Source organism: Canis aureus, chromosome 37, assembly GCF_053574225.1.
Source record: "Canis aureus isolate CA01 chromosome 37, VMU_Caureus_v.1.0, whole genome shotgun sequence".
Taxonomy (NCBI): domain Eukaryota; kingdom Metazoa; phylum Chordata; class Mammalia; order Carnivora; family Canidae; genus Canis; species Canis aureus.
Window position 1 is genome coordinate 23,224,933 of NC_135647.1, and position 18,480 is coordinate 23,243,412.

Genomic DNA, 18,480 nt, shown 5'->3' on the forward strand with positions numbered 1-18,480 from the left:
TATGTGCAGGGAAACAGAAACCGTCCCCAGGTCCCTGCTCACCTGGCCCAACGCTCAGGATCATCGTTGAGAACAATCAAGACTGGATGTTACCTCACCCTGACCAAGCCTTTAAAACTCACCTGGGCTTTGTCTTTGTGGAAGGACTCGAGGTGCCTTCACTTACTGGCTTTGTAGCTACTCAGCTCTTTGAGGCTCCTTCGCCGAAATTGGGACAGTAATTACGTCTACTCTAGAGCAGGGCTGTTCACTGGAAATACAATGTGAGTCACTCAGGTAACAAAATTTTCCAGTAGTCGCTACTAGTGTAGTAGTCATTAAAAAAAATATTCTATTTATTTATTCATGAGAGACACACAGAGAGAGAGAGGCAGAGACCCAGGCAGAGGGAGAAACAGGCTCCATGCAGGGAGCCCGACCGGGGTCTCCATCCAGGGTCTCCAGGATCACGCCCTGGGTGGAAGGTGGCACTAAACTGCTGAGCCACCCGGGCTGCCCTTGTAGTAGTCATTTAAGAAGGTAAAAGAAAAAAAAATGAATTAAAACCTATATCCAAAATAGTATTTTGATGTGTTATCAATATGCAAAATTAGTAAGTCGCTTAACTTACTGAGTCCATGAAATGCAGTGACTGACTTACACGCACAGCGCCTAGGGCACATCTCAAGCGTTCAGGAGTCGCGCGTGGTGGCCTTTGAACGGGGCTGCGCGGCCCTGGAAGGAGGCCGCGGGGATTAGGTGACACAGCGCGTGGAGGGCTCGGGATCCGGGGCTGAGGCCCCTGGCATCCTCCGTGGCACGCAGGCCCCGCGCAGAACTCGCCGCAGCTGCACGGCCCTTACCAGGGCCCAAGAGCCCAGGGGATGCGCGGGGCCAGCGCAGCCCCTCGCACACCCACCGTCTTCCCGACGCGGTGGCACCTGCGGTCCCCGGAGCCCCTCCCCCTAGTCCGTCCCGCACCCTGGCTGCGGATCCGCACCTGCTCCAGGCCCCGCGCAGGCAGGAGCCCCGCACCCCGCCGAGGCCCCTCCCCCGTCTGGGACCCGCGCCCCCAGCCCGCCTCGGGCGCCCGGAGCCACGGGAGGGGGCGCCGGCAGCCGAGCCCCGCGCCCGGCCAGCCCCGCGCCGCGCACCTCGCACCGCGCCCCGGCTCCCCCTCGCGGTGCCGCAGTCCCCGCCGCCCCGCCCCCCGCCCCGCCCCATTACGTCACCGCGGGCCCGGCGGGGGCGCCTCCCGCGCTATAAAGGGCGGGGCGGGGGGCGGCGACTGCTCTCTGCTGCGGACTCCGCCGGCTGCGCCGCGCTCTGCTCCCCGGGCCGCGCCTCCGCCCGCCTGCAGCCCGCACCATGCGTGAGATCGTGCACATCCAGGCCGGCCAGTGCGGCAACCAGATCGGCGCCAAGGTGGGCGCGCCCGGGGCCCAGGGTGCGGACCCGGCGGGGGCGGGGAGCGGGCGGCGGGCTCCGAGGGATGCGGACCCCGGCGGGGGCGGGGGAGAGGGTGGCGGGACCTCAGGGTGCGAACCCCGGCAGGGGAGGGGGAGGGGCGGCGGGACCTCAGGGTGCGGATCCGAGTGGAGGAGGGGGAGGGGCCGGCAGGACCTCAGGGTGCGGACCCGGCAGGGGAGGGGGAGGAGCGGCGGGACCTCAGGGTGCGGACCCGGCAGGGGAGGGGGAGGGGCGCCAGGACCTCAGGGTGCGGACCCGGCAGGGGAGGGGGAGGGGCGCCAGGACCTCAGGGTGCGGACCCGGCGGGGGCGGGGAGCGGGCGGCGGGCTCCGAGGGATGCGGACCCCGGCGGGGGCGGGGGAGAGGGTGGCTGGACCTCAGGGTGCGGACCCCGGCAGGGGAGGGGGAGGGGCGGCGGGACCTCAGGGTGCGGATCCGAGTGGAGGAGGGGGAGGGGCCGGCAGGACCTCAGGGTGCGGACCCGGCAGGGGAGGGGGAGGAGCGGCGGGACCTAGGGTGCGGACCCGGCAGGGGAGGGGGAGGAGCGGCGGGACCTCAGGGTGCGGACCCGGCGGGGGCGGCGGGCTCCGAGGGATGCGGACCCGGCAGAGGAGGGGGAGAGGGTGGCGGGACCTCAGGGTGCGAACCCCGGCAGGGGAGGGGGAGGGGCGGCGGGACCTCAGGGTGCGGACCCCGCAGAGGAAGGGGAGGGGGCGGCGGGACCTCAGGGTGCAGACCCGGGCGGGGACGGGGAGGTGGCGGCGGGACCTCAGGGTGCGGATCGGAGCGGAGGAGGGGGAGGGGCCGGCAGGACCTCAGGGTGCGGACCCCTGCAGCGGAGGGGGAGGGGCGCCAGGACCTCAGGGTGCGGACCCGGCAGGGGAGGGGGAGGAGCGGCGGGACCTCAGGGTGCGGATCTCTGCAGGGGAGGGGGAGGGGCGCCAGGACCTCAGGGTGCGGACCCGGCAGGGGAGGGGGAGGGGCGCCAGGACCTCAGGGTGCGGACCCGGCAGGGGAGGGGGAGGAGCGGCGGGACCTCGGGGTGCGGATCCCTGCAGGGGAGGGGGAGGGGCGCCAGGACCTCAGGGTGCGGATCCCGGCAGGGGAGGGGGAGGGGCGGCGGGCCCCAGGGTGCGGGCGGGGGCGGGGGCGGGCCGGGGCCAGGTGTGGGCGGCCGTGGGCCCCGGTGGCGCCTGTGAGCGCGGCGGGGAGCGCCCCGACCTGCCCGGGCCCGCGGAGCCGCAGTGGGGCTCACGCTCACGGGCCCTTAGGACTCCCGGCCGCTGCCCGGGCGCTGGGGTGGGCGAGCCGCCGCGCTGCCAGTGGCCTGGAGCGCAGCTTAATTCGATTGTGTATGTCCCTCTATAGTTTGAATGAAAAAATGCAGTGTCATTGGGGTGGCGAGCTAGAGGGACTTCTTTTTAGGTTACAAAGACCAGGATGCTCGGTGCCTACAGGGGCGCCGCGGACGCCGAGCCCCACTGTCGCGGGCCGCCGCCTGTGGGCTGGTGGCAGGTGCGGGGCCCTGGCTCGGACCGCGGCGGGGGGGGCGGGGCGGGGGTGGTGAGGCCGCGGCTCTCCGAGGGCCCGGCGCTCCCCTCCGCACCCCCCGCCTCTTCCCCCGCCTCCCCCCGCCTCTCCTTCATCCCCCCCCCCCCCCCCCCCCCGCTGCACATTCACACGGAGCTGCGCCCTCCCAGCGCCCGGCTCCAGCCACCGACCCCCGCAGGGCTGCCGCTCCCACTCTCCTCTCCCCATCCTCCTCCCTTCTTCCCTCCCTCTTCTCCCCCCTCCCCCCCTACTCTGTAGGGCTGCCGCTCTTCCGGCCCCTGCCCTTTCCCCCGCTCCGTCCTCACCGCTACCCTTCTCCTCTCCCCCACCCCTCCCCACCGGCCCCCGCGGGGACAGGGCGACCCGCCCGCTGCTGTCCGAGGTCCCGGCTGCTGCCTGCAGGGCTGGGTGGGGTTTGCACCCCGAGCAGGAGCACGCATCCCCGAGGCAGTGGCGGGGCGGGGTCTCCGCAGGCCTCCCTGCCCATCAGGGGTGGCTGTGACCTTCAGCCCTGCCGGGGGCGCCCACCTCCCCAGCATCCGGGGCTCTCCCTGCCGGGGCCTCCGCCGCGCCCCCCCTCCCGGGGCAGTGCCCCTGGCAGCCTGGGGGAGGGGCCGCCGCCCTGCGCCCCGACGAGCCCCCCTGCGGCAGCCCCCGCAGCACACGGGTGCAGCTCTAGGCCCCCCCCCCCCCCCGCCCCCACGGGGCCCCTGCTCCAAGGACAGGGAGGGGACCCAGGGGCCGCCCTCCTCACTGGCATCCAGGGTGCCAGCCCCCTCCCTGACCTGTGTGTCTTTCCCCAGTTTTGGGAGGTCATCAGTGACGAGCACGGGATCGACCCCACCGGCAGTTACCATGGAGACAGCGACTTGCAGCTGGAGAGAATCAACGTGTACTACAATGAAGCTGCAGGTGATGAGCCATGCTTTCTGCCCAGTCCCCCTGCTTTGCACGCTGGGGCAGACGCAGTGTCCTAGGGACAGCCGGTGGCCCCGGCACAGAGAGGCTGTTTGCATGCATTTAAAGTGTCAGCTGCTAAAAATGACTGGCGAAGCCCCCCTGACTCCTGCATGTTGGCCATGACTAAGCAGCCGCCGCTGGCTCCTCTTCTAAGGCAGAGAGACAGCTCTGTTCGCTGCCTTTTGTTTCTGGTGCTAGAATTTTCTCTAATGATGCTGCTGTGAGAGGCGCATGGAGCACAGCCCGGGCTGTGATCCCTGTGCCCCCCGCCTGTCTAAGTCCGGCTCTGTTCCCCGCAGGTAACAAATACGTGCCTCGGGCCATCCTGGTGGATCTGGAGCCGGGCACCATGGACTCGGTCCGGTCCGGGCCCTTTGGCCAGATCTTCAGGCCCGACAACTTCGTGTTCGGTACGTAGTCACGGTCAGGGCAACGGGCTCCAGGAGTCTCCTTCCTCAATGCCGGGCAAGTCCCGATTCTTAGCGTCGCCTGCCAGGTGAAGACTGGGGGTCCACAGAGGCCTGGGTCCCGGCCTGAGCCCCCGGCCCCTCTCCGGGCAGCTCCGGGGACAGTGTGGGCCCAAGGCGGCCTCTAGAGCCCTCCCAGCGCGCAGCGGCCTGGGACGGGTCAAGAACACAGAGCGGGACCAGCGTCCCCACAGGAGTCGGTGGGCTTCTGGTAGCATCGCAGCCCAGGGCCAGCGGGCAGCCACTTCAGGAAGCCAAAGGCCAGGGGCACAGGTTATGCCCAGAAGTGGAGGCAGCTGCTTAGGGCCCATCTTCTCTTCGGATCATACTGTGCCCTTGCTCCTGCCTGTTTATTTCATCTGCTGTGAACACTTGTACAGAGCTCCTATTAAACCACCTTCCTGATAAGTTAATAATTCCATATAAACTAAACTTGCTTTTATCTCATTATGATCTCCAGTGGTTTTGAGGATCATTGATATGTAGAAAATTTTCCATGGGTAAAAAAGGGTATATATAAGAGCAGAACCGGCAAGTCTGCAGATTAGTCTGCAGTCCAATGACAATTCAGAATTCCTAATGTTTTAGTGTCTAATATTCTCCTTTCCCCCTGGCAGGCCAGAGCGGTGCCGGGAACAACTGGGCCAAGGGCCACTACACGGAGGGCGCCGAGCTGGTAGACTCGGTGCTGGACGTGGTGAGGAAGGAGTCGGAGAGCTGCGACTGCCTGCAGGGCTTCCAGCTGACGCACTCGCTGGGCGGCGGCACGGGCTCGGGCATGGGCACGCTGCTCATCAGCAAGATCCGCGAGGAGTACCCCGACCGCATCATGAACACCTTCAGCGTCATGCCCTCGCCCAAGGTGTCGGACACGGTGGTGGAGCCCTACAACGCCACCCTGTCGGTGCACCAGCTGGTGGAGAACACCGATGAGACCTATTCCATCGACAACGAGGCCCTGTACGACATCTGCTTCCGCACCCTGAAGCTGACCACCCCCACCTACGGCGACCTCAACCACCTGGTGTCGGCCACCATGAGCGGCGTCACCACCTGCCTGCGCTTCCCGGGCCAGCTCAACGCCGACCTGCGCAAGCTGGCCGTGAACATGGTGCCCTTCCCGCGCCTGCACTTCTTCATGCCCGGCTTCGCCCCGCTCACCAGCCGCGGCAGCCAGCAGTACCGCGCGCTCACGGTGCCCGAGCTCACCCAGCAGATGTTCGACTCCAAGAACATGATGGCCGCGTGCGACCCGCGCCACGGCCGCTACCTGACGGTGGCCGCTATCTTCCGCGGCCGCATGTCCATGAAGGAGGTGGACGAGCAGATGCTCAACGTGCAGAACAAGAACAGCAGCTACTTCGTCGAGTGGATCCCCAACAACGTCAAGACGGCCGTGTGCGACATCCCGCCGCGCGGCCTGAAGATGTCGGCCACCTTCATCGGCAACAGCACGGCCATCCAGGAGCTGTTCAAGCGCATCTCGGAGCAGTTCACGGCCATGTTCCGGCGCAAGGCCTTCCTGCACTGGTACACGGGCGAGGGCATGGACGAGATGGAGTTCACCGAGGCCGAGAGCAACATGAACGACCTGGTGTCCGAGTACCAGCAGTACCAGGACGCCACGGCCGACGAACAGGGGGAGTTCGAGGAGGAGGAGGGCGAGGACGAGGCCTAAGAACTTCTCAAATAAATTGTGCATCTTTAGTGACCTTCTGTTGTCCTCAATCAAGCATGGTCTTTCTATTTGTATACTATGGTGCTCCGTTTTGCCTCTGTCAGAAATTCACTGTTGGTGTAATAATGTGGAACTCCTAAAAACTACAGTATTGTCTAAGATATCTATACTAATAAAAAAGCATGTGTCCAAAACGTTGTGGTCTCTTCAGTTTCATTTCAGGCAATTTTTATTCTTTTATTTATTTTTTAACATTATATTTATTTATTCATGAGAGGCACAGAGAGGCAGAGGAAGAAGCAGGCTCCCTGTGGGAAGCCCAATGCGGGACTCGATTCCCCAGACTGCGGGATCAGGACCTGAGCCAAAGGCAGATGCTCAATCACTGAGCCACCAGGTACCCCTAGAGGATGTTTTAATGTCATTATTTCTATTTGGGAGCAGTTTGCAGGGAGGAGTAGAAAGTATGGGAAAGCAGGTGAGCTGAGGAATGACAGCAAGAGGCTCACCAACAGGTGATTCCACAGTAAGGCATCATCAGGTTCCTGCGGTTCTCGGGCATTTTTACTGTAGGAAGTCTTCTACTAACTTATTGAATTCATCTGCAAAGCGCAGATGGAGGTTGTGCTTGCCTTCTGGCATCAGATGCAACCTGAAAAGAAAAAAAGCTTATGATTAATGGCATACCATTTAAAACACTTACCCTTTCTAGCATTTCATGAAAATCTGAAGTGAAAAACTGCCCCCGTCCGTTTTTTCATGATGCCTATTGGGGAGGAAATGTAATATAAACTTTTCCCGAATATAGACATAAGGGTGAAAGCTGCGTGGGGAGTTTACAACCAACCTGGGGGTTGACTTAACAGAGCACACACATTGTATTTGGAATTTGGAACTGTATCATGTAACAAATGGTTTAACTTTATTTTTTTTTTAGGTTTTATTTATTCACGAGAGACACAGAGAGAGAGAGAGGCAGAGGGAGAAGCAGGCTCCACACAAGGAGCTCCGATGTGGGACTCGATCCCAGATCCGGGGATCAGGACCTGAGCCGTTAATCATAAACTTTTTTCATTACCTAAAGGGGGGAAAAACTCTTTAATAAGGTTGATTTTTAAGAGAGAAGGTTTGAAAGGCAAGAAAAATATGAGATGTCCAGACTCCACTGGATTGGAATAGGGGAGCTTCCTGGGATATCCTAGAGTGAAAGCCCAAATCAGAAAACACAGGCCCTAGCGGCTTGTCATTTAAGGTTCAAAATCACCCTGTCATTTTTGGAGGACTGAGTAAGTCTGAATACATGCCATCAGACAAAAGGCAAGTAAGTGTTCCCTGGGATGGTGAGGGCAGCTGGAGCCAGCCTCAACAACCCTTTGTTCTGCAGCTGTCACAACATGTCTTGTGGCAAACCTCACTGTGCTCCTCATAAGACTTCTTCCATAAGCTTTTGGTCAAGTGTGGCTGGTTTGCAATTTCTTTAATACAGGCAATTTTCCCTGAGTTCTATTTATTGGCTTTTTTTTTTTTGGCTGTGAAAGTACAGAAAAATAGTAAGTTTTAAAGCTAGGATATAAGCACAAGTTCAGGCTGTTGTGTCTATAATAACAATTGGACATTAAAAGGATCCTATTGGGGCAAAATGCCAGTTATTACACTAATTCTCTGACCTTTCAACAACTGGGGGTTGAGAGCTCTATGAACTTCAGCGAGCACTAGGGAGGATTTGTGGGGAGCAGGAACTGGGGAATAGCTGTCCTTGGACAATGTCAGTGCCCCCGCAGCTCAACCACGTGGGGTGTGGGCTAGAAGTACCTAGATACACATCTTAATCCACTTGAAAGAAGGATATATTGTTGCCATCTTTCTGAGGCCCTTGGGAAAGCTTGTAATGCCATTAATAATAGCCAGAACCCTCCAAATTCAATTCTAATGCTGTTCAGAGAAAAAAGGATCAGCAGCACCAGCCCCAAAGACAGGATCCCAGTTGCCCTACACAAGGAGCAGGGTCTGCAGGGATGCTCAGGGCCTCCAGTTGTAGAAGGCAGAAAATAACCAACTGCCAAGGATATCGAAAAGTCATAGAAGGACATGTCTACGCTAAGCTGCATCTCCTCATGTGTGCTAGGCTGAACTCTGAAGCAGAGGGACCCTGACCTACCCAAGCTGGAAGTCCACTTTTTGGGTAACCAAGCTGGCTATCACATGCCCTACCCTGTTTCTACAATTTGCTCAGATTCCCAACAATGAAGGAGAGATACCAGCTGTGCCTCATTTCTTTTTAGCCTCAGTGTACCTGCACTATTCCTACGGGAATCTCTGAGTCTTAGGGAAATAAAAACTAGGTCCTCTTCGTTAACAATATGCGAGGCCTGTTTTCAGGCATTTAACCTCAGAACTGCCTGGAATGGAGATGGATGGATGGATGGGGCTAAAAATAAAATTGCTCTTCTCCTTGATACGGTTTAGGGGTCATTATAAGGTTCTTACTATATCCTCATCCTTTAGGTCTGACACAGCATTCACTACACTTAAAACCTATCATGTGTTCCTCTTTGGAAAGAATCCCCCAGACAAGCATAAATATATAGCTCTCAGGGCAATGCGGCAGTGTACTGCTGATGTAGATTCTTGCCCAAGTAACAAAAGGAACTAATCACATGCTTCATGGAGGGTGGTTTTCAAACAATCACATTTTCCAGGAAAATGAGTAGCAAGTCCCCCACCATCAGACTCATGGTACAACTGGAAATGGAGGGGCCTCCGAGGGAATAAATGCAAACTGCTCTTTCCCAGGAGAGGTTCCTGCCTGCATTTGGCACCTTCAAAAAAAAAGAGCTTTGACTCTAGATCTTCTGAGAAGCTAGAATGTGTCTGGTCCCACTGTGTACATTCAGCGGTCACTTTACTTCTGCTTGGGAACAATCCTTCTAGGATGCTCCTTACAGATGAGGCGGCCAAGGACAAACATGCTGGCCCCATCATACTACCTCTCCCTCCTTGCCTCAGTCTAACCTTCAACGGCTTGCAGATCAAGCCGTGAGAGCTACAGACTGGAGCAGGTCACGAGCAATGTGCTGTAGCTTTGGATATGACAAAACTCTAACTGTATATAAGGTTGCTAGTTATGTCTGTTTTGTTTTTTAATTTTTAATATTTTATGTATTTGAGAGAGGGAGAGGGAGCACGAGCAGGGGAGGGGCAGAGGTAGAAACAGATGTCCCCTGAGCAGGGAGCCTGATGTGGGCTAGATCCCAGGACCCTGAGATCATGACCCAAACCAAAGGCAGATGCTTAACCAAATGAGCCACCCAGGTGCACCTGTTTTTTTTTTTTTTTTTCTTTTTTTTAAACCAAAAAAGGCTGCTGGTTCTTTGTGCCTGGATCTCCTCCACTATGAAACCGGACAGCCATGTGGCTACCAGGGAGGACTTGCCACTCTCAGGCATTCCCTCCAAGGCCACCCAGGCCGGGTTGCCAACAACATCCCCTTTGGGTTATTTATTCTCGGGGCACCTGGGTGGCTCGGTCAGTCAAGCATCCAAATCTTGATTTTGGCTCAGGTTGTGATCTCAGGGTTGAGACTGAGGTGCCTGCAGGGCTTCACCCTGGGCATGAAACCTGCTTCGGATTCTCTCTCTCCATCTCCCTCTGCCCCACCTGCCCCCCAACTTGCACTCCCTCTCAAAAAAAGAGTAATTTTTTATTCTCTGCCTCTTTCAGAAAGCCCATCTAAGAAAAGGGTAATAATGGGTAGGCCACAATCCCCTTTAAGCTGGTGAAATGGGGTGGGAGATGGCCTCCAAGCCTGCATCCTCTCCAGCAGGCTCTTTCCTGGATGATGTTTGGGAAAGGGAAGAAGATTTCTGAGAAGTTCCTTCTCTCAAATGCAACCATGACTCAAGCCTTAGAAAGAAATCAAACGGCGCCTGGGTGGCTCAATTGGTTAAGCGACTGCCTTTGGCTCAGGTCATGATCCTGGGATCCGGGGGTCTTGGGATCGAGTCCTGCACCGGGCTCCCTGCTTCTCCCTCTCCCTCTGCCACTTCCCCTATTCATGCTCTTTCTCTCCCTGTCAAATAAATAAATATAATCTTTTAAAAAAGAAAGAAATCAAACTGCCTCAGAGGGTGCTCTTCTGGTAATGCCACAGCCAGGAGCAGACCCCATCTGGGCTGCCAGGGTCTATCAGACTGTGGAGAAGCCAGCCTTGGAGCCCTCTGACCGGACTGAGAGCTTTGAGTCACAGCTGAATGTAACTGGAGGTGATACCACAGGGTTCAAGGCATGGCCTCTACGGGGGCAGGACGCGTCCAGTCTAATCAACATGGCATCAATGCTGGCAAGTTACTTCGTCTCCCTAAGCCACACTTTTCCAGGGGGACAAGTAACAGCGTCTACCCGACAGGATTATTCCAAAGACAAAATGAGATGATGCATATAAGGTGCGTCGTACGGGAACTTTGGGAACGCAGTGAGCAATAGATGTTTCCTGTTCTTTCCTTACTCTGGGTTGCACTGTACAATATGCAAAAGTCCTCGCTATGGTTCTGTGTACAGCTTCGATGATCAATGCTCTGACTTGGGAGCATGACGCATTTACATTTGGCTAACACAATCCGTTCCAAGTGAAGATCCTTGAGAGAGAGTTTACAAAATGTCATAGGTAAAGTTTCTCTAGAAAGGATGAGACCTCACTCCCTCTGAAATAGAAAGGACTCAGCTCTGTAAGGACGAGGCCAATCCTGTCTGGTGTTCACCGGTACCTGGACTGTAAGCGGGGTCTTGAGCTGACTTGCTTTCCCTTCAAGCACAGCAGCAAGCAGCTAGAGATGAGGAACTAGAAGTTCTGGGATGTGGAGAGGCAGACAAAACGTCGTCCGGGGTAGTCAGGATGGGGGGGGGGGGGGCGCAGATTTCCCCCCGCTGTCCCCAGGCTGGAGTGGCCTCGAAGTGGGAGCCACGGTGGCTACCCCTCCTGCAGGGTCCACCTGCCCCCAGTAACCTGCCTCACTCTACCACTAAGCTGAAGACAATCCTGTCGTCAGCAGGAGCCTCTGTCACCAGGGTCGACTCATTTCAGCTCCTCCTGGGCTGCACTGGAGGCCTGAGGCCATCTAACCTCTGGTGACCCGACTTGAAGAGCCCAGAAGTTGCAGAGGGAAGTCCTTCTTCCCTCCCATGAGTCAGAGAACCTGTGGCATGTGGCCCACTGCCTAGACAGTCTCATCGCGTGTCCCCTCACTGCCAGCCTGCCGGCACACCCTCCCATAACCTACCACAGGCCAGGACCTCCGTGCAGAGTAGCTGGTACCTGTGCCCTCCCTGTTGTGTGGTTGGTTTTGTGTGTATACGTGACTGAGCCATGGATGCCCAGATATTTGGCCAAACATTGTTCTGGGCATTTCTGTGAGGGTGTTTTCTGGATGAGAGTAACATTTAAATCATTACAATTCAGTGAAGCAGATTGTCCTCCCCGATATAGGTGGGCCACATCCAATCAGGTGAAGGCCCAACCCTTCCCCAGGTAAGAAGGCATTCCTCCTGCCTGACGGCCTTCAAACTGGGACATGAGCTTTTTCTTACCTTTGGGCTCAAACGGAAACACTGGCTATTCTGGGCTCTCAGGCCTACCTTCAGCTGTCTTGGGTCTCTAGCTTGTCCACTGAAGGTCTCAGGCTTCTCAGCCTTCATAGTTGCGTGCGCCAATTTCTTATTCCATAAAGTCAACCAGCCTCCGTGTGTGCGTGTCTGTTGAGTGTAACCTACTGGTTCTATGTCTCTGGAGAATCCTGAGACGCCCATAAGCCTACACTGACAATGGTCTGAAAGTCAGGTCAGAGGGCAGCTTGCCCCTGACCTGCTGTCAAGCTACACCCCAGCTGTCTCCTGGGACCCTGGTCACCTGCGTCTACACCACCATTCCAGCCACAGAAGTGGCAGCTACTGTGTACTGAGCTCTTACTAGATCTTAAATGTACAAATACTTCCTAATTCCTCAAAAAATATTTTGAAATGATGGCTATCATCCCCATCTTACCTACAAGGAAAGAGAGGAACAGAAATATATGCGCACTGCTTACGGGCACACAGTGCCAGAGCCAGCACTCAAAGGCGGGTTTAATGGGGTCCCTGCCAGTGCTCTTACCCACTGCGGAGCGCTGCTCAGGATCCCAGCATACCAATTCTGCTCTCTCGGCAAGATTCCACCTCCCACCTCTCCCCTCCAGTTCACATTGGACCCTTGGTGCCAACTCTTTGCACACATGGACTTTGCCCCTCATTCTTTCCCACCTGATCTGGCTCTCTGGCCTCGGCCCCGGAACATGCAGTTGGACTCTGCACCACACTTTTTGGGACTGAGTCACCAGTCAATGGCCCCTGTGTGCCTCTCATGTTCTCTTTCTTTCAAAGCGTACTAAGCACTTTAAAATGTACCAGACCACATCCTGGAACCGGTGCTGAGATGCTCAACAGGAGGAAAATTAAATTCATATGCTCACAGCTATTCAAAAGGACCATGTGGTCTCAAAAAGATGAGTAACTGGAAGAGGAGGCTACATCTGAGTTGCTACCTGAGAGATGAGTACACGTGGCCAGGCAATGGGAGAGGGTGGAGAGGAGGGCTGTGGAGAGGGATTCCAGGCAAGGTGCTGGTCATCTGCAGCCGGGTCTGAAACCTGGATCCTGGTCTCTGCTGGTCCTCTCATTCCTGAGATCTGAGCACCTCCATAGAAACATATGCTTGTGCACTGAATTCATGTCCCAGGAATCTGTATGTTGAAGTCCTAACGCCTAGCAATTCAGAGTGAGACCATATTTGGATAGAAGATCTTTAAGGAGGCGATTATCTTTAAGATAGATTATCTTTAAGGAGATCATATGGGTGGGACCTAATCCCATGTGACTGGTGTCCTTATAAGAGGAGATTAGGGCACAGAGAGGAGAGACCATGCGAGGACACAGAGAGAAAAGCCATCTATAAGTCAAGGAAAGGAGCCTCAGAAGAAATAACCCAGCGATACCTTGATCTCAGATTCCGAGCCTCCAGGACCATGAGGGGATGCATTTCTACTGTTTAAGCCACCCAGCATGTGGTACGTGTTACAGTGGTGCTAGCTGACCAGTACTCACAGAGGGAGAACACAGGTGGCTTCACCAGCTGTGAAGTCACATCCTCTTCTGAGCTGGCTCAGCCCCACTGCCTCCTGAGGCTGGTCTACCGCAACCCCAAAGGCTGCCAACCTCTCCTCGGTGCAAACCCTCTGAAAGCGTGTGGGGCTGGCCTTGAAGAGTGATGCCCAAGAAGCAGCCGGCTACCCAAGGAGGCCGTGAGCAGCGTCAGGGCTTCGCAGTCTAGAGGGGAGGGCTGGATGAGCAGGGGACGCATAGGGGTTGGGGCAGGACAAGGTGCACTCCCCATCACTGCTAGAATCAGAGTAGCTTTTATGTTATGTATTATGTCTTGGACTTCTGCATCAGAGTCTGTTAGGAGGAAGGGTTCAGCTACCTAAAAACAAAGTCTTTAAAAACGCTGAACTGGAATGATATTTAAGGCCTCTTCACTACCATTGTTCCTCACAAAGAGAAAAAGAGAGACAAATTAACACACACAGCAAACAGGCCTGCTAAACCACCTGAGCCTTCATTTGGCCTCCTTCTGAGGACAAAAAGGCATTAGTTTCATACGTGGTATCTATTTGTTGGTATAATCTTTGAAGGGATAAACTGTATCCTTACAGTTAATTATACACGTACCTGGCAAGGTAATAAAATACCGAGTTCACTGCAAACTTGCCACTCAACCTTGCTTTCCTGTTGCCACATGGCCTGCAGTGCCAAATCTCAGGACTTTGGTGCTCAATGAATCCACCTTCCTTTTCTGGGGTCCGAAATAAACCACCTGTGCTCTAGGTGGGTTCAGGCCCCACAAAAAGAACTCTTTTAGCAGAGGAAGGCAGCAGGTGTAAAACGCAAGCCAGTTTAAGATCATCACTGCCAATAACACTTCACCTTCCACTCATTCATTCCAAGGAATATCTGCTCTAAGAGAATTATCTTCTGGGGCACCTGGGTGGTTCAGCTGGTTAAGCATCAGCCTTTGTCTCAGGTCATGATCCTGGGATCCTGGGATCCAGCCCTGCCTCGGACTCCCCGCTCAGGAGGGGAGTTTGCTTCTCCCTCTCCCTCCGTCTCTCTCCCCTGCTCGTGTGCTCACTTGCTCTCTCTCTCTCTCTCTCTCTCTCTCTCAAATAAATAAATAAATAAATAAATAAATAAAAATAAAAAAAGAAAATGATCTTCCATAAAATAGTCTACTGAAATAATTAACATCTGAATGGGAAGGGAATATTTTTTTCCCATATTGATGTATTCTGTTGCTAGGAGATGGGTTTGGAACAGAATTCCTAAATTAAACTTCCTTGCAGACTGACTTTTATTGAACCTGGCTCTCTAAGAGAATACACTGCATTTATCATGGGCATTAGCGTGCAAAAACCTGTCATTTCTGAAGCCAGAGGACAATTAACCAGGTCGGCAAGTATATAATCCAGGCATCTTACCATCATATTAAAGTAAGAGTATGTTTATGAGAGGCAGATGTACTGTGGGGGGAAAAGTGCTATATTAGGAGGGAAAAAAAAAATCTAGGATTTGTCATTTGCTATCTATGCAACCTTGGGAGATTACTTAAGATCTTTCAATCTTCACTTTCTCATCTAAATGGGGACAACATTTTTTTTCACAAGTTTGTTGTGAAGCATAATTACGTATTGTATGTAAAATGCCTTTTAAAATATAAAATACTATATAGATCTAAAAATCATACAGGCTTATAATAATCATATTTTATTGTAGAATAAAAAGCATGTCCTTCACATTTAAAAGTTCTCCAAGAAATGTGTTGAAATTTATCATGGAATAGTATGATTAAGAAGCAATGGATGGCTGGAGCCCCTCGGTGGCTCAGTCGGTTAAGTGTCTGCCTTCAGCTTAGGTCATGATCACAGGGTCCTGGGATCGAGCCCCGCATCGGGCTCCCTGCTCAGCTGAGAGTTTGCTTCTCCCTCTCTCTCTGCCCCTCCCTCTACTCATGCTCTCTATCTCAAATAAATAAACAAATAAAATCTTAAAAAAAAAAAAAAAAGAAGAAGTAGTGGATGGCTTACACCATACACAAAGATAAACTCAATATGGATTAAGGACCTACATGTGAGACCTGAAACCATAAAACTCCTAGAAGAAAGCACAGGCAGTAACTTCTCTGACATTGGACATGTCTCCTGAGGCAAGAGAAACAAAAGCAAGAATAAACTATTGGGACTTCATCAAAATAAGAAGCTTCTTGAATGAGAGAAGATATTTGCAAATGATGTATCTGATAAAGGGCTAGTATCCAAACTACGTAAAGAATTTATAAACTCAGCATCCAAGAAGCAAATAAACCAATTAAAAAATAGGCAGAAGACATGAGTAGACATTTTTCCACAGAAGACATCCAGATGGCCAACAGACACACGAAAAGATGTTCAACATCACTCATCCTCAGGGAAATACAAGTCGGAACTACAAGGAGGTATCAGCTCACACCTGTCAGAAAGGCTAAAACTGACAACACAGGCAACAAAAGGCATTGATGAGGATGCAGAGAAAGAGAAACCCTCTTACCCTGATGGTGGGAATGCAAACTGGTGCAGGCGCTCTAGGAAACAGCATGGAGCTTGCTCAAAAAAGGTTAAAAATGGAGCTACCCTACAATCCAGTAATCACACTACTGGGTATTTACCCCAAAGAATATAAAAACACTAATTCAAAGGGATACATGCACCCCTATGTTTATAGCAGCACTATTTATAATAGTCCCATTACGGTAATAGCCCAAGTGTCCCTTGATAGATGAATAGATAGAGACGAGGTCGTATATATACACAATGGAATATCAGCCATAAAAAGGATGGAATCTTGCCATTTTAATGACATGGATGGAGCCGGAGAGTATAATGGTCAGTGAAAGAAGTCAGTCAGAGAAAGATAAATACGATATGATTTCACTCATATGTGGAATTTAGGAAACATATAATTAAAAGAAAAAAAAGAGAGACAAACCAAGAAACAGACTCTTAACTACAGGGAACAAACTGAGGGGAGGTGGGTGGAGGGATGGGTGAAATAGGTGATGGGGATTAAGAGGACACTTATCAGGATGAGCCCCAAGTTAACATACAGAATTGTTGAGTCACTATACTGTGCACCTGAAACTAATATAACGCTGTATGTTAACTATACTGGAATTAAAAGAAATTAATAATAATTTAAAAAGTAGTGGAACTGTTTCTTTTTTTTTAGGATTTTATTTATTTGAGAGACAGAGAGAGAGAGAGAGAGAGAGCAGGAGCAGGAGGGAGAGGCAGAGGGAGAAGCAGACTCCCCGCTAAGTGGGAAGCCCAACACGGGGCTCGATCCCAGGACCCCAGGATCATGACCTGAGCCGAAGGCAGGTGCTTCACTGACTGAGCCACCCGGGAGCCCCCGTGGAACCGTTTCTGAGTCTGTTCTCCTTGCTGGATTGTGTGAGTGCTCAGGACAGGGACCAGCACTAACCATGCCAGGCAGTGCCGGCTCAAGGTGGGCATCAGAAATCAGCTCATCGGGGGAAAGGAGCAAAGGAGGGAGGCAGAGAGGAAGGGAAAGGGGGAAGGAGGGAGAGAGGGAAGGAGGGAGGATTTTCTGAAGTCATTAATAAAGCCAATTTCAAAAGAATTCCATAGAATCCCAAAGATGTCCAGAATAATGACAGCATCTCTGGGATTAATACATAGTCTCTGAAGGGGTCGAGACTCACTTAGATGCTTATTTCCCAGTATGTTTGTTAAAAAAAAAAAAGTAAATAAAATCAGGTCACTATCCCCCCTGTCACAGCTCACTTTCTCCTCCATGGTATGCACCCATGGCATGGAAAGGAAACACTAAATTTATTCAACTTCAAATTTTCATCTTGATAGAAGTACCAGCAAAACCTGGCTTCTGCGTCAGCCGAAGTATTTAAAAATTAAGTTTCTGTTCCATACAAAAATGTACGGAATTGAAGAAGAGAATTTCTGCTGACATGTATAATAAGCTGCTTCGATGCCCAAGGCTGCTTGGCAGAAACAAGAATGCGAAGAACAAGTAACATATATCTCCTGTTTCATCGACCGAGCCACCAACACGGCTTGGTATACGTTGGTATTTTGTGATTCTGAATAACAGGCTTCCCATCTGATGTGTACATATTTAAGGCTGAAATAACATGAGAAGTTTACAGCAGAATTCAAAGTGGGGAAAAAAGCAGGATTCAGAGTTGAATACAGAATATAATTATATCTATGTTTTTAAAATACTAGAAAGGAGGAACACACATTAATAATGCTAACAGCAGAGATATTTAAATGAGTGACAAGCAGCGGGCAATTCGTTTTCTTGTTCTGATTTCACAAATTTTCTTTCCTGGGTAGATGGTACTTTTATAACAATAAACTCATCTGAAAATCCCCAAATTATATAAAACCGTTTTAGTTAACACTGCTTGCTGTAAATCTAAGCTGTGTGCAGTGGTACAGAACTCAGCACCTATTAACACATTTGCTCTCGCGGCAACGGCAGCCGTAAGAGGTCTGTCTAAGAATTCCTTTCCTTCTGGTTCCCGTTTACCCATAAGTCAGGGCTCCCCGTGCTCTGGGTTTCCCTGGGAATCCTAAACATGTCAGTACTGTTTACTGGGAGGGTGTGGGGGGTGGGAGGGCTAAGGCTTTAAAAACCCCCAACCCCGGAGCGCCTGGGCGGATCAGTGGCTTCAGCATCTGCCTCCGGCTCAGGTCATGATCTCAGGGTCCGGGGACTGAGCCCTTATGGGGTTCCCTCCCTCTCCCTTTGATGGGCCTGCTCCTTGCTCGTGCTCTCTTACTCTCTCTCAAATACATAAATAAAATCTTAAAGAAAAAACCCCTCCACCCCCAACATTTCCTTTCAATAGCTCCTTCAGGGACATCCTCAGCTCTGGGGGGTGCGCCGGAGCAGAGACTGGCAGGGACTGCACTTACCGCGACCCTTTCACGTGTTTGTGTATGAAGTCGACGTGGGGACGGGGGACCAGAGGATCCTTCTCCCCGTGCACGATTAAGGTGGGGCACTGAACCAGGGGCAGCAGGTGCCTGCAGATATTCCCTGCAAGACAAACAGCACGGAGAAACTGTTTCAGGGTGGCCATGGCGCCAGGTGAGTCAGAGGCGTGGTGTCCTGCCTCCCCCTGGACCTCCGTGCCCCTGTCCCTAAAGAGGCGGTTTGCGCTGGATGGGCCTTGAGGGGTCTTCTAGCTCTCCCAATCAGTGGGCCTCCTTT

General features: G+C 53.2%; 2 protein-coding genes across 4 annotated transcripts in view; one reads left to right on the forward strand and one right to left on the reverse strand.

Annotated features, from left to right (window-relative positions):
- Nucleotides 1–1,245: 1,245 nt before the first annotated feature.
- On the forward strand, nucleotides 1,246–6,299 carry LOC144306718 (tubulin beta-2A chain). The gene is made up of 4 exons (XM_077886232.1): nucleotides 1,246–1,404; nucleotides 3,804–3,912; nucleotides 4,260–4,370; nucleotides 5,045–6,299. The coding sequence occupies exons 1-4, from the start codon at nucleotides 1,348–1,350 to the stop codon at nucleotides 6,103–6,105; spliced, it is 1,338 nt and encodes a 445-aa protein (XP_077742358.1). The 5' UTR covers nucleotides 1,246–1,347; the 3' UTR covers nucleotides 6,106–6,299.
- A 12-nt stretch (nucleotides 6,300–6,311) lies between these two features.
- The window catches only part of BPHL (biphenyl hydrolase like), a 37,059-nt gene continuing 24,890 nt past the window's right edge, over nucleotides 6,312–18,480 (reverse strand). For all 3 annotated transcript variants that reach the window (XM_077886235.1, XM_077886236.1, XM_077886234.1), the window contains exons 6-7: nucleotides 18,183–18,306; nucleotides 6,312–6,757 (exon numbers count right to left, since the gene is read on the reverse strand). In XM_077886235.1, the coding sequence (XP_077742361.1) occupies nucleotides 6,670–6,757; nucleotides 18,183–18,306 (212 nt within the window). In that variant the 3' untranslated portion in view covers nucleotides 6,312–6,669. The remainder of the gene's footprint in view (nucleotides 6,758–18,182; nucleotides 18,307–18,480) is intronic.

Coding starts and splice junctions, on each gene's coding strand:
- LOC144306718 (XM_077886232.1), top strand. CDS start 1,348: ATGCGTGAGATCGTGCACATCCAGGCCGGCCAGTGCGGCAACCAGATC. Junction 1,405..3,803: donor GCAACCAGATCGGCGCCAAG/GTGGGCGCGCCC, acceptor GTCTTTCCCCAG/TTTTGGGAGGTCATCAGTGA. Junction 3,913..4,259: donor GTACTACAATGAAGCTGCAG/GTGATGAGCCAT, acceptor TGTTCCCCGCAG/GTAACAAATACGTGCCTCGG.